Here is a 13,030-nt window from a genome sequence, read left to right as displayed (position 1 = left end):
TGACTTAAATGGAAGCCATCCATGCAGACATCACAGGAAAATAAATTGTGCTGCGATATTTCCTCCGCTCGTGAAAACCGCAATTTGTTTCCGTAAGTGTGTAGGAAAAAGCGTTTTTCCGTAGCATGCTATGGATGGTATTTGGTGCAGACATCGGCCATGGAGTCCTTAATGCAAATCCATTCATGTGCAGGTGGCCTAAATGGCTCGTATTATGCTGCAACTTACTTGCCAAACTTCTGTGGATTTTATCCTTTGTTCTTCAGGGGTTCAAAATCCGCAGCATAAATCCGTAGTATAAATAGTCTCGCTGCGGATTTAGAATCTGCCGCAGTTCTCAAAGACTAAGTAGATTTGTTATAGAAAATACCGGCACCGCGTGAAAGACATTTTATAAATCTCCCCCTCATGGCCTGTACTGTAAATGCTGCAGCCAAGTGTGAAGGCGGCCGGAATGATGGAAACTATTGCAGCTGGTAAAATGTCGAACAGCCAACAGAATAGAACTGTCAGGGTAATCAATCAGTACAGCATCAGTCAAAACCCACCCTAATGTCCCGTTGTCGACGGTAAAGGAAAAACACCACATACAGGTCTGGTAAGCTTCCCTGTACGGGAGTAATGGCCAACACTTTACTGGCTTACACAGGGCTTTATACCCTCCTGTTGCTACACAAAGCATATAGCATCTCATTGGTCCAGATATATAGCATCACCATATATGTCCATAATACTGTCCATAGCAAAAGTTAATCAGACAGGCGGCTGTATCAATCACATGTTCCTTATTCATAGCAGACACTTCTCTTTTTCTCCTCAGTCCTTCGAGCAAGATGTTGCAAGTTCCTTAAACTGCCAAGCTAATCGCCGTTGTATCTTGTTCCTCTTTGTAATTTTCCAAGAAACAGTCTTCTCCGCCTTGCAGAAGCCTTTGTCGTATCTGATATGATTTTTTAAGAATGCATATTACATATATTGAATATTAGGTTTTTTGTCACAAAGCATTGCATAGAATTTGCACGCAGGTCTAAAGATATAAAAACATATAGCAATATATACACGTGCCCTCACAGAACAACAGAACTGATGAACACAGATGTGAAGAGCCGACATAACTGCCGGACCAGACTGGGAGGACTCTAGAAATGTCTGCAGGGATATTTATGGATGTATCTCCTCATAAACAGGATTACACGGTAGTGAAGAAGACTTCTAGTGATGGCTGTCAGGCCCCGGTGTCTGATGGATGGGGAAGACCCCTGAGCCCAATCACAGGGCCTCCACCTCGCCCCCTGATACTTGAGGAGATCAATGAGCAGAAGATCCTAGAACTCACCAACAAGATGATTGAGCTGCTGACTAGAAAGGTGATGCTGCTGGGAATGCTGGGACATTATACAGTAATGCTATGGCGGTATAACGTGTCTGGGTGATCATGGTATCATTGTGTTGTCAGGTTCCTATAAGGTGTCAGGACTTCACTGTCTATTTCTCCATGGAGGAGTGGGAGTATTTAGAAGGACACAAGGATCTGTACAAGGACATCATGATGGAGGACCACCAGCCCCCCCTATCACCAGGTAATAGACAGGACTAAATCCACACGGCCTTTATTATTTGTATGTAGAGAATAAATTCAGTGGCTGTCTGTGTTTTCTGCAGGTAGATCCAGTAAGAGAACAGCAGCGGAGAGATGTCCCCGTCCTCTTCTTCCACAGGATGATCAGGTAGATGGAGAGAAGGTCTCATGAAATCTTCCCTCTGGTCTGTAGGACGGCTGGGAAGGTCTTGTGTTTAGTCTTATTATATGATTGATACTTGTGTAATGAGAAAGCTGGAGATGGCAGGATTACAGCCGACCGCAGACATTAGATCTCCGCATCTTATCACTATTTTCTGGTTCTGGAGACTTCTGATTGGAATAAAGAAGCAACAGGTTGGAGTTATACAGGAGACCTGCAGCTATTTGGCCCAGATCACTACTGCTGTCATGTCAATCCGGCTCCTCATACTAATTAATGACTAGAGATGAGCGAGCATACTCGCTAAGGACAATTACTCGATCGAGCATTGTCCTTAGCGAGTGTCTCGCCGCTCGGAAGAAAAGGTTCGGCTACTGGAGCTGGTGAGCGGTGAGTTGCGGCAGTCAGCAGGGGGGAGCGGGGGAGAGAGAGGGAGAGAGAGATCTCCCCTCTGTTTCTCCCCGCTCTCCCCTGCAGCTCCCTGTCCGCTTCCGGCAGCCGAATCTTTTTTTCCGAGCGGGCAGGTACTCGCTAAAGGCAATGCTCGATCGAGTTATTGCTCTTAGCGAGTATGCTCGCTCATCTCTATTAATGACCTTTTCTGGCCATATAAAACCTTCCACACGACTTCTCCAACTGTGTGATGACTTTTACAATATTTATTTCACAGCTGGTGAAACTGGAGGAAGTTCTGATCCCTATTGATGCTACAGAGACACATGTGAGGGGGTATCAGCCGTGTAAGGAGGGGATTCCTACAGATGACCCCCCAGGTGAGACTGCATGTAGAGAAGAGTCTGTGTTGTCGGGGTTTTTAGCTGTATATTCCCTTATTCAGCCAAAATCTATATATATATAAAGGCAAAAGCCCTCACTGACTGACTGATTTGCCACTAGTTCTCTAACTTCCCGATGTCGGACAAACATGAAATTTGGCACAACGATTTTTTCGGTCGAAAATAGGAAAAAGAGTCATTACTCGATTATTCAATGTTAAGTGCAAAAAAATAAGTTACCCCCTATGTTATATTACTTCCCGGAGTCTTACAAGCGTGAAATTTGGCATGAACATTCTTTGGGTTGTAAGTAGGAAAAGTCAAGGGGTGGCAACTTGATTATTCAATTCTAAGTGCAAAAGTAAGTGACCTCATATGTAATGTAACTAATAACACACGTATGAACTGCACAAACATGAAATTTGCCACAACCATTCTTTATGTCCCAATGGGGAAAGTAAAGGGGTTGCAACTTCAATATTTAATTCTAAGCCTGAAAAACTGAAAAGCCGCCATACATTACATAGTTCTTTTCTCAGAAACCATAAAGCCTAGGGAAATGATTTGTATACTGAGGAGAATATAACTGATCTGTGTGTGTATATACTCAGGAGAATCTACCTCACCTCTAGGAGTATATACTGAAAGGCTATAAAGTACATAAGGAAGCGGCCATGCACTGCAGGGATGGAGCCTCTAATGCTAAGAAGGGGCTGCAACCTCCAGTCTGGGGGTAAATTTGAATAAAAAGGGGCGTTACCTTTAAAAGTAAAATGTGAGGAGAGTGGTAGGGGTTGCACATTCTGCAGAGCGACATTGCTACATACAGTCTGAGGAGAATCTAACACTCCTATATGTGTATACATATTTTATTCCTTGGTTTGCAAGTAACTATGACTTCATTTTCCCTGCAAACAAAATGTAAACACCTGTACTAAATTAACTCGGGCGAAGCTGGGTTTATCAGCTAGTGTGTGTGTATATATATGTATATAATATAAATAAATGAAAACACTCACTGACTGGCCACTAACCCCCTACTTCCTGGTGTCGTACAAACATAAAATTTGGCATGACCATTATTTTGGTCCTAAATAGGAAAACTAAAACATTCACAATTTGATTATACAATGCTAAGTGCAAAAGTAAGTGACCCCCTTTGTTATGTAACTTCCCAGTGTCGTACAAGTGTTAAATTTGCAACGACCATTCTTTAGGTCCTACATAGGAAAAGTAAAGGGGTCACAACTTGAGTATTCAATTCTAAGCTTGAAAAAATCTGTGATACATAAAGCTTAAGGAAATGATTTGTATAATCTACCTCATCCTATGTGTATATACTGAGGAGAATCTACCTCACCTCTGGGTGTATATACTGAGGAGAATCTACCTCACCTCTATGTGTATATACTGAGGAAAATCTAACGCTTCTCTGTGCATATACGGAGGAGAATCTAATGCTTCTCTGTGTATATACTAAGGAGATCCTATCACACCTCTCTGTGTATATACTGTCAAGAATCTACCTCACCTCTGTGTGTATATACTTTCGAGAATCTAGCTAACCTTTATGTGTATATACTGAGGAGAATCTACCTCACCTCTGGGTGTATATACTGAGGAGAATCTACCTCACCTCTGGGTGTATATACTTGCGAGAATCTAGCTCACCTCTGGGTGTATATACTGAGGAGAATCTAGCTAACCTCTATGTGTATATACTGAGGAGAATCTACCTCACCTCTGTGTGTATACACTGAGGGGAATCTAGCTAACCTCTGTGTATATACTGAGGAGAATCTACCTCACCTCTGAGTGTATATACTGAGAAGAATCTACCTCACCTCTGAGTGTATATACTGAGAAGAATCTACCTCACCTCTGAGTGTATATACTGAGAAGAATCTACCTCACCTCTGAGTGTATATACTGAGGAGAATCTACCTCACCTCTGAGTGTATATACTGAGGAGAATCTACCTCACCTCTGAGTGTATATACTGAGGAGAATCTACCTCACCTCTGGGTGTATATACTGAGGAGAATCTAGCTCACCTCTGGGTGTATATACTGAGGAGAATCTAGCTCACCTCTGGGTGTATATACTGAGGAGAATCTAGCTCACCTCTGGGTGTATATACTGAGGAGAATCTACCTCACCTCTGGGTGTATATACTGAGGAGAATCTACCTCACCTCTGGGTGTATATACTGAGGAGAATCTACCTCACATCTGGGTGTATATACTGAGGAGAATCTACCTCACATCTGGGTGTATATACTGAGGAGAATCTACCTCACCTCTGGGTGTATATACTGAGGAGAATCTACCTCACCTCTGGGTGTATATACTGAGGAGAATCTACCTCACCTCTGGGTGTATATAATGAGGAGAATCTAGCTAACCTCTATGTGTATATACTGAGGAGAATCTAATGCTTCTCTGTGTATATAATAAGGAGATGCTACCACACCTCTGTGTGTATATACTGAGGAGAATCTAGCTAACCTCTATGTGTATTTACTGAGGAGAATCTACCTCACCTCTGGGTGTATATACTGAGGAGATTCTAGCTCACCTCTGGGTGTATATACTAAGGAGATGCTACCACACCTCTGTGTGTATATACTGAGGAGAATCTAGCTAACCTCTATGTGTATATACTGAGGAGAATCTACCTCACCTCTGGGTGTATATACTGAGGAGAATCTAGCTAACCTCTATGTGTATAAACTGGGGAGAATCTATCTCACCTCTGGGTGTATATACTGAGGAGAATCTAGCTAACCTCTATGTGTATATACTGAGGAGAATCTACCTCACCTCTGAGTGTTGTAGCAATGCAGGGGGAAACACACCAGGCCACGACCAAATGCTGAGCGTCTTTTCTTTATTCAGACTTGATGAACAAAACAAAAGTACTGGCATTCTCCAGATAACAGAAAGTTCATGGAAAGTCCTTTTAAATAAGCAGTCCAGCAGTAGTAACACAAAAGTCTTTGTAAACTCCAATAGGGCAAAGTAAAGCAAACCTTCCCAGCAGCGTGGTGCAGTGTCTCCAGCTCAGCACTCTCTGTAAGCCTCTGCTGCTCACACAGGGCACACCTCCCTCTTCAGACTGCAACCTGCACCCATTTATGCACCTCACCTACTTGGGCCAGGTGGAACTGAGTACTGGAGTGAGAGACGGACCAGGTTTACCTCACAGATGCTAGTAGTCTCTGCGATATGTACCGTCCGCCCCACACTTTACCTCTCACTCTACTACATACCCCCCCCCCTCTGCCCCAAACCATCAAACAATAAGCCCTTGGGAGGGCATCTGTATTACCATTGGTTTTTCCTGGCCTGTGTTCAACTTCAAAGTCAAACTCTGGCGTTGTTCCTTTTCCTCTTGCTCATCCACTTTAGGGGGGCATGATCTGAGACCAACTTAAATTTCCTACCCAGTAGGTAATATCTCAGCGCGTCTAGTGCCTATTTTATTGCCAAGGCCTCTTTCTCCACTATTGCATAATTTTTCTCGCAGGGGGTAAGCTTCCGCCTTAAAAACATGACAGGATGTTCTTCCCCATCAACCGCCTGTGACATAACAGCTCCCAGACCCACATCAGACGCATCTGTATGGACTATAAATGCTTTCTTGAAGTCTGGCGCCACCAACACAGGCTGCTTACACAATGCACGTTTCAATTCTACAAATGCCTTTTCTGCTTCTGGTGACCATTGTGCCATTACCGACTTTCTCCCTTTCGTGAGTTTTGTTAACGGGGCTGCCATAGAGGCAAAATCAGGGATGAAACATCGGTAATAGCCTACTATCCCCAGGAAGGCTCTTGCTTGTTTTTTTGTCAGGGGTTGGGGCCAATTCTGTATGGCCTCTACTTTATTTCATTGAGGTTTTACCAAACCCCTTCCGACTATGAAGCCGAGGTATTTAACTTCCTCCATGCCTAAGGCACATTTTTTTTTTTTGGGTTTATCGAGAAACCTGCTCTTCTGGGAGAGTCCAGTACTGCCTGAACTTTACTGAGGTGCCTCTCCTAATCCCGCCTAAATATTACGATGTCATCCAGGTAAGCTGCTGCGTATCGTTTGTGGGGACCTAGCAATCTATCCATCGCCCTCTGAAACGTGGCAGGGGCATTTTTCAACCCAAAAGGCATTCTCCTATATTGGAAACAGCCATCTGGAGTTGAAAAAGCTGTCTTCTCTTTAGCTTCCTTTGTGAGGGGAATTTGCCAATACACTTTTGTTAAATCTAGGGTGGTAATGTACCTGGCTGGGCCTAACCTCTCAATTAGTTCATCCACCCTGGGCATGGGGTAGGCATCCGACTTTGATATCTCATTGAGCTTCCGGTAATCATTACAGAACCGCCATTCCCTGAGGGTTTAGGCACCAGCACTATTGGGCTTGACCATCCACCCTTAGACTCCTCGATTACCCCCAGTTCTAGCATTTTTTTTTATTTCAGCAGACACTATCTCTCTACTAGCCTCAGGAATTCAATACGGTTTTTGGCAAACTTTTACTTGGGGGTCTGTGAGAATCTCATGTTCAATGACCTTGGTGCGACCCGGCTGGTCAGTAAATAGGTCCTTATTGCGCTGCAGAAACTCTTTACATTCTTGTACCTGGGACTTTGACGATGCCTTAGCTATTGTCACATCATGGATGTCACTCGCTGACTCCGGTCGCCCCAGTTCTAAGAAGTACCTGATACTTTTATCATGTCTCTGTGTCATATGCTCATGAAAGGTGGCAGATTAGTCAGTAAGCCCTCTGACTCGAGTTGCATCTCCTGTATTGTATCTATTGTCCTACGCTAATGGAATAAACACCAGAAGGTACCGACTCTCCAAAAGAAACCTGGAGGAACGGGTGACAATTTAGAGGCTAACCTGGATTCTTGAGGAGGTTCGCTAATGTCTGCAAACCCCTTATTCAAGTAAGTAAAACCTCATACATAAAAGAGCACGGGGTTTTTGTAACTTGTCTTTTTCACAATTTGTATGAATATTTTATATAGACATTTTTATAAAATATTAATATAATTGTAATGTTAAAATCTGTTTTATTCTTGGCAGATGACGACATCAGGAGCTTAGAGGGACATCTGATATTTTCAGGTTTTACGGTGGAAGATGATGGTAACATACAAGATAGACATGAAGAGCCTGCCATTATCCCAGATGTACCCTCAGCCCTTCCCAGCAAACATCTGTCATCTGATCCTTTTATAGAGGTTCCATCTTCTAATTCATCACAGACTAGTAGGCAACATAACATTTACAGAAGAGATGTAAAAGAAGAAACAGTTGTCACAGGGAAGAAGTCATTTTCATGTTCTGTCTGTGAGAAATGTTTTACCAGAAAATCACGTCTTGTTGATCATCAGAGAAATCACACAGGAGAGAAGCCATTTTCATGTTCTGTCTGTGGGAAATGTTTTACCAGAAAATCATATCTTGTTGATCATCAGAGAAATCACATAGGAGAGAAACCATTTTCATGTTCAGAATGTGGAAAATGTTTTGCCCAGAAACATGTTTTTGTTAATCATCAGAGAATTCACACAGGAGAGAAGCCATTTTCATGTCCTGTCTGTGGGAAATGTTTTGCTCAGAAATCATCCCTTGTTAATCATCAGAGAATTCACACAGGAGAGAAGTCATTTTCATGTTCAGAATGTGGGAAATGTTTTACCAGAAAATCACGTCTTGTTGATCATCAGATAATTCACACAGGAGAGAACTCATTTTCATGTTCAGAATGTGGGAAATGTTTTACCAGAAAATCACATCTTGTTGATCATCAGAGAAATCACACAGGAGAGAAGCCATTTTCATGTTCTGTCTGTGGGAAATGTTTTACCAGAAAATCACGTCTTGTTGATCATCAGAGAAATCACACAGGAGAGAAGCCATTTTCATGTTCTGTCTGTGGGAAATGTTTTACCAGAAAATCATATCTTGTTGATCATCAGAGAAATCACACAGGAGAGAAACCATTTTCATGTTCAGAATGTGGGAAATGTTTTACCCAGAAATCATCCCTTGTTGAACATCTGAAAATTCACACTGGTGAGAGGCGATTTTCGTGTTCTGTCTGTGGGAAATGTTTTACCCAGAAATTAGGTCTTGTTAGACATCAGAGAATTCACACAGGAGAGAAACCATTTTCATGTTCTAAATGTGGGAAATGTTTTACCACGAAATCAGTTCTTGTTGATCATCAGAGAATTCACACAGGAAAGAAGCCATTTTCATGTTCAGAATGTGGGAAATGTTTTACCAGAAAATCACGTCTTGTTGATCATCAGAGAAATCACACAGGAGAGAAACCATTTTCATGTTCAGAATGTGGGAAATGTTTTACCAGAAAATCACATCTTGTTGATCATCAGAGAAATCACACAGGAGAGAAACCATTTTCATGTTCAGAATGTGGAAAATGTTTTGCTAAGAAATCAGTTCTTGTTAGTCATCAGAGAATTCACACAGGAGAGAAGTCATTTTCATGTTCAGAATGTGGGAAATGTTTTGCTCAGAAATCAGTTCTTGTTAATCATCAGAGAACTCACACAGGGAAGAGGTCATTTCAGAATGTAGAAAATGTTTTTTGAACAAATCACATCTTGTTACACATCAGAAAACTCACACAGGAGAGTGGCCATTTTCATGTTCTAAATGTGGAAAATACTTCGTGTTGCACATCAGAGAATTCACATGGGGGACAAGCCATTCTCAAGTTCTGAATGTGAGAAATACCCATAAAGGGGATCTTGTTAAACATCAGAGAATTCACACAGGGGAAACAACATTTCTATATTCTGACTGTTGTCAATATTTTTATGACAAAGCAGATCTTGTTAACTATAAGAGAACTCACACAGGGGAAAACCGGCATTTATGTTCAGATTATTGGAAATATTTTAGCTATACATCTTGTTAGACATTGGAGAATTCACACGTGGCAGCAGCCATTTTTGACTATGGAAAACTTACACAGCGGAGAACCTGGGTTTTATCACCCAGGCTGTTTTAGAGGTATTCACCCTTTTACTTAAAGCAATTTCCTCTATGGCTATGATTAAAGCACTGCTTGCATTGCACAAAGTAGACTTTCTGACTGTAGGTGTTGCTTTTATCAGCTTTTTAAGAGGCCCCAATTGCAGTGTAATCCCTCAGACATCTTGTCAGCACAATGAGCAGAGCTTACAATAGTTAGTAGGATGATTAACTCACTTCTTAGAGGCAGTTTTCTTTTGAATGTACACCACCGCTAAAGCTGGTGGAAACAACCCCGTGCTTAAGAGGAGTTCCTCTGTTGTGTCTTCTCTTAAATCTACTACCAAATTCCTGTAAGGCTCTCATGTGGCATACTCAAAAGCGTCTAAGAAGAACCATGTCTTCCTGGGTACGTCTGTCTTGTTAGTGTGACAATTTGCAGCTGATCGCCGGGATTATTAAAAAGGTTTTTAAATTTATCGGTCTACTTTTTTTTACCCTGATTAAATATGTTCTGTACCAGATAGAGAATGCTTAGATTTCTGCGATGCACATACTTGGTAAATGCCTTTCATATATCCCAATTTTCACTAGCACTCTGTCATATAAAGAGATTGAGAAAGTGTCCCCCCAGCTGTCCAGTATCAATTAGTTGCCGTTCAGGACAATAGAAAAGTTGAGCTGACAACCTTTGCCCCTTGAATCTACTCTAATGATAGATAGATAGTTAGATACTAGATAGATGGATAAAGATATGAGATGGGTAAATTATAATGTTCTAATCCCCCCTTCCTCTTGTGTAATTGGCAAGCCTTTGATATACAAGAGGACAGGAAATCCTTTGTCCCAATGTTAATACAAGTGGCCTTTTGACAGGTAGATGCTGATTTGCTCTCCCCAGGCTCGTGGTTGTTGCCTTTAGAGAAATAATTGTATTACCTCCCCATACCTCACCCCAAGCTCAGGAATTCCCCTCAAACTACGTAAACTCATACCTGGTTATGATTTCTGCCTCATGCTTGATATTCATGCATAGATAAAAGCATGACAAGAAATATGGCAGCCTATCTTCATGATTAGAGACCCTCCCAACGAGATATGACTGAAACTAGGGAATTACGATTTTTGAGTTCCTACAAACCCGACCCTCCCTTCTCTGTATGACCTCAGAGGGGTGGGGAGAAGGTGTGTATTGGGGGACCCCACAGTTCTAACCGGTCAATCCATGGAGCTATACTTTGGTATATGGGCGTCCCTCTGTTCTGGATCCCTTTGGGCCGTGTATCCCAAAATCTGGTAACTTTCTTTCATTTTAATCCTGATTATTTTTAAAATACTGCTGAGTGTTTATTGCCTGTATGTCCTTATTCTCCCCATGTAACAACCTTTTTGTATATCTTTATACATACTATATATTTTGGCACTACTAGATCTTTTCTAGAATAAATCTAGAATTTATCAGTTCAAGCCCTGTCAGTTTTAAAAACGAACCATATTCTCCGAAGATTGTATTCATAATTCATAAATCGAGTTCCAGTGTACCATTGACAAACTAGTAGTGGCAGTGTTTTATTTCTATGCGTATTGTAGAGCTCTGGAGTGCATTATAACGGATCAGGTGGATGATTTGAGCCTTCACTTGGCATGCGTGCAGGAGCCCAGTAAAGCTGGGTACATATCAGCCTGTATTCAAGCTTGGATGTTTGAGGACAGAGGCGGGATCAATCGGCATCGTCCCTTCTACTCTCTTCTCCTGTCCAGTGTGGGAAAAATTGGTTTGCAGTGCAGGGCCAGGCAGATTGCTGTAGCATTGTGGTCGTAGGTGATGGTCGTTTGTCCGCTGTGTACAGCATTCACAGCTTCTACAAATGAATGTATGCAGTCTAAATTCACAAACCTAAATTAATCAACATAGTAATATAGTATGCTAAGCTAAAAAAGACAAATGTCCAGCCTATTAACCCTCTTCCCCCCTGTTGATCCAGAAGAAGACAAAGAAAAACTCTTGGAACTGTATGAGGTTTCACTAACCGTAATGCAATGGTCACATTTATGGAATACAATTGAACTGGATGTGAGCGACTTTTTCATCTCTAAACATGGCAATGTAAACTTCCGGTTCTGACGCCATGCTTTATGGTATTTATTTTTGTTTCTATTTTTATTGTTGGTTAGTGTTCTAAAGTCTTCCAAAACTTTGCTGTTAAAAAGTAGTTATATAGGGACCTTTGGTCTCCATCGGATAGAATTTACTGGGTGATTTAAGGTTGGTGGTTAATAGTTTTTTAGTGGGAGTGGTGTCTTCAAGTATGGAGTCCTCTAAGGGCTCTCTCAGTTTTATAACTCTACAGTATGATCCCTCAGGTGGGAGTTTGTTCTCATTTAGTGAGTAGAATCGCTTTAGTGTCAATTTTCTTACAAAGTGATTAAGGCCTATAAAAGAGTTCAAAAAGATCAGGCTCGCTTGATGGACTAAAGGACAAGCCCCTGGATAGTAATTCCACTTCTTTTTTTCAACGTGTATCCAGAGATATTGAATATACCCAATTTTATTGCTTCGTCGTTGGAGTTTGTATCTTCCGAATTGTTTTTAGATATTTTTGATTTCTGGCGTGTTTTTCTCCCTGTCCGTTCGCCACTTCTTCTTCTCCTTTTTCTGATCTGTTGCGTGACTGATAAAAGTGAGTAATTTTTGAACATCCCATCGAGTTGTTCCAAATGGTTTTGAGTATTGTTTTTCCTTTAGGGTTCAGGGACAGCACAGAACTCTGTGTGACCCAGGTGTTGCTTATTAGACCCTCTGTTTCTGAAAGTCGAGGGGTTGTCTCCCCTAAAAAAGATGTTATCGGGGTAGTAACATGATTTGTATTGTTGGTAATCTCAAATGATTAGCTAGTTGGAAGGATAGGATCAATATTAATATTGGTTCTAAGGGGGGTATTTTCCTTACTTTGTAGGAAATTGATCAAATCTGACGGACTTCCTGCGATCTTCTCCATAGCTGGTGGTTCTAAACGCATATCTGAATATATTGGAAATTGGGTGGGTTGGTTGAAGAGTTAGTTGGGGACGGTTTATCCAATGGAACTTGTGTTATGTTTTCTCCAGAGGAGTTCGGATTATTAGAAATAATGGAAGGGAATGTGGGTTTTGAAGGTAAATTATTATTTAATGGATTAGAATCATAAGTGGTTTTTTTTTAGGGTAATTATATCTTCTTCTATTGGCTATCAGTGCCCTTTCTTGGGTAGGGTTTCTAGGGTATCTGTGCTTCCAAGTAGATTCTCTTGGGATGTGTCTGTATAATGGTTCAGAATGAAAAGTGTTGTATTGATATCCATCAAGTCTGTTTGGCCATCTGGGGGGGGGGGCTGAGGTGTAAGACCCCGTTCATAGATCCCAAAAGAGGTAACTAGATGATCATTGTATTGGTACTCATAGGGGTCTGGATATTGGTTGGATCTAGAGTTGGAAAAAGAGGAATTTCTGTTACGGTGATG

General features: G+C 41.5%; 2 protein-coding genes across 4 annotated transcripts in view; both read left to right on the top strand.

The window, feature by feature from the left end:
* LOC136624337 (gastrula zinc finger protein XlCGF57.1-like) overlaps positions 1 to 13,030 on the top strand; it is a 721,853-nt gene that overhangs the window by 616,057 nt on the left and 92,766 nt on the right. For all 3 annotated transcript variants that reach the window (XM_066598268.1, XM_066598271.1, XM_066598269.1), the window contains one exon: positions 2,413 to 2,515. In XM_066598268.1, coding sequence (XP_066454365.1) covers positions 2,413 to 2,515 — 103 coding nt within the window. The remainder of the gene's footprint in view (positions 1 to 2,412; positions 2,516 to 13,030) is intronic.
* On the top strand, positions 1,077 to 1,713 carry LOC136624487 (oocyte zinc finger protein XlCOF8.4-like). Its single transcript, XM_066598471.1, has 2 exons — positions 1,077 to 1,367; positions 1,457 to 1,713. The coding sequence occupies exons 1-2, from the start codon at positions 1,146 to 1,148 to the stop codon at positions 1,595 to 1,597; spliced, it is 363 nt and encodes a 120-aa protein (XP_066454568.1). The 5' UTR covers positions 1,077 to 1,145; the 3' UTR covers positions 1,598 to 1,713.

This window comes from Eleutherodactylus coqui, chromosome 4, assembly GCF_035609145.1.
Source record: "Eleutherodactylus coqui strain aEleCoq1 chromosome 4, aEleCoq1.hap1, whole genome shotgun sequence".
Lineage (NCBI taxonomy): Eukaryota > Metazoa > Chordata > Amphibia > Anura > Eleutherodactylidae > Eleutherodactylus > Eleutherodactylus coqui.
The sequence above is the reverse complement of the archived record's forward strand: the minus strand, read 5'-3'. Positions and strand labels throughout refer to the sequence as shown.

Excerpts from the sequence above, each read along its gene's own strand:
- LOC136624487 (XM_066598471.1), top strand. The coding sequence starts at position 1,146 with ATGTCTGCAGGGATATTTATGGATGTATCTCCTCATAAACAGGATTAC. Across the intron at positions 1,368-1,456 it reads TTGAGCTGCTGACTAGAAAG|GTTCCTATAAGGTGTCAGGA; the intron begins GTGATGCTGCTG and ends TTGTGTTGTCAG.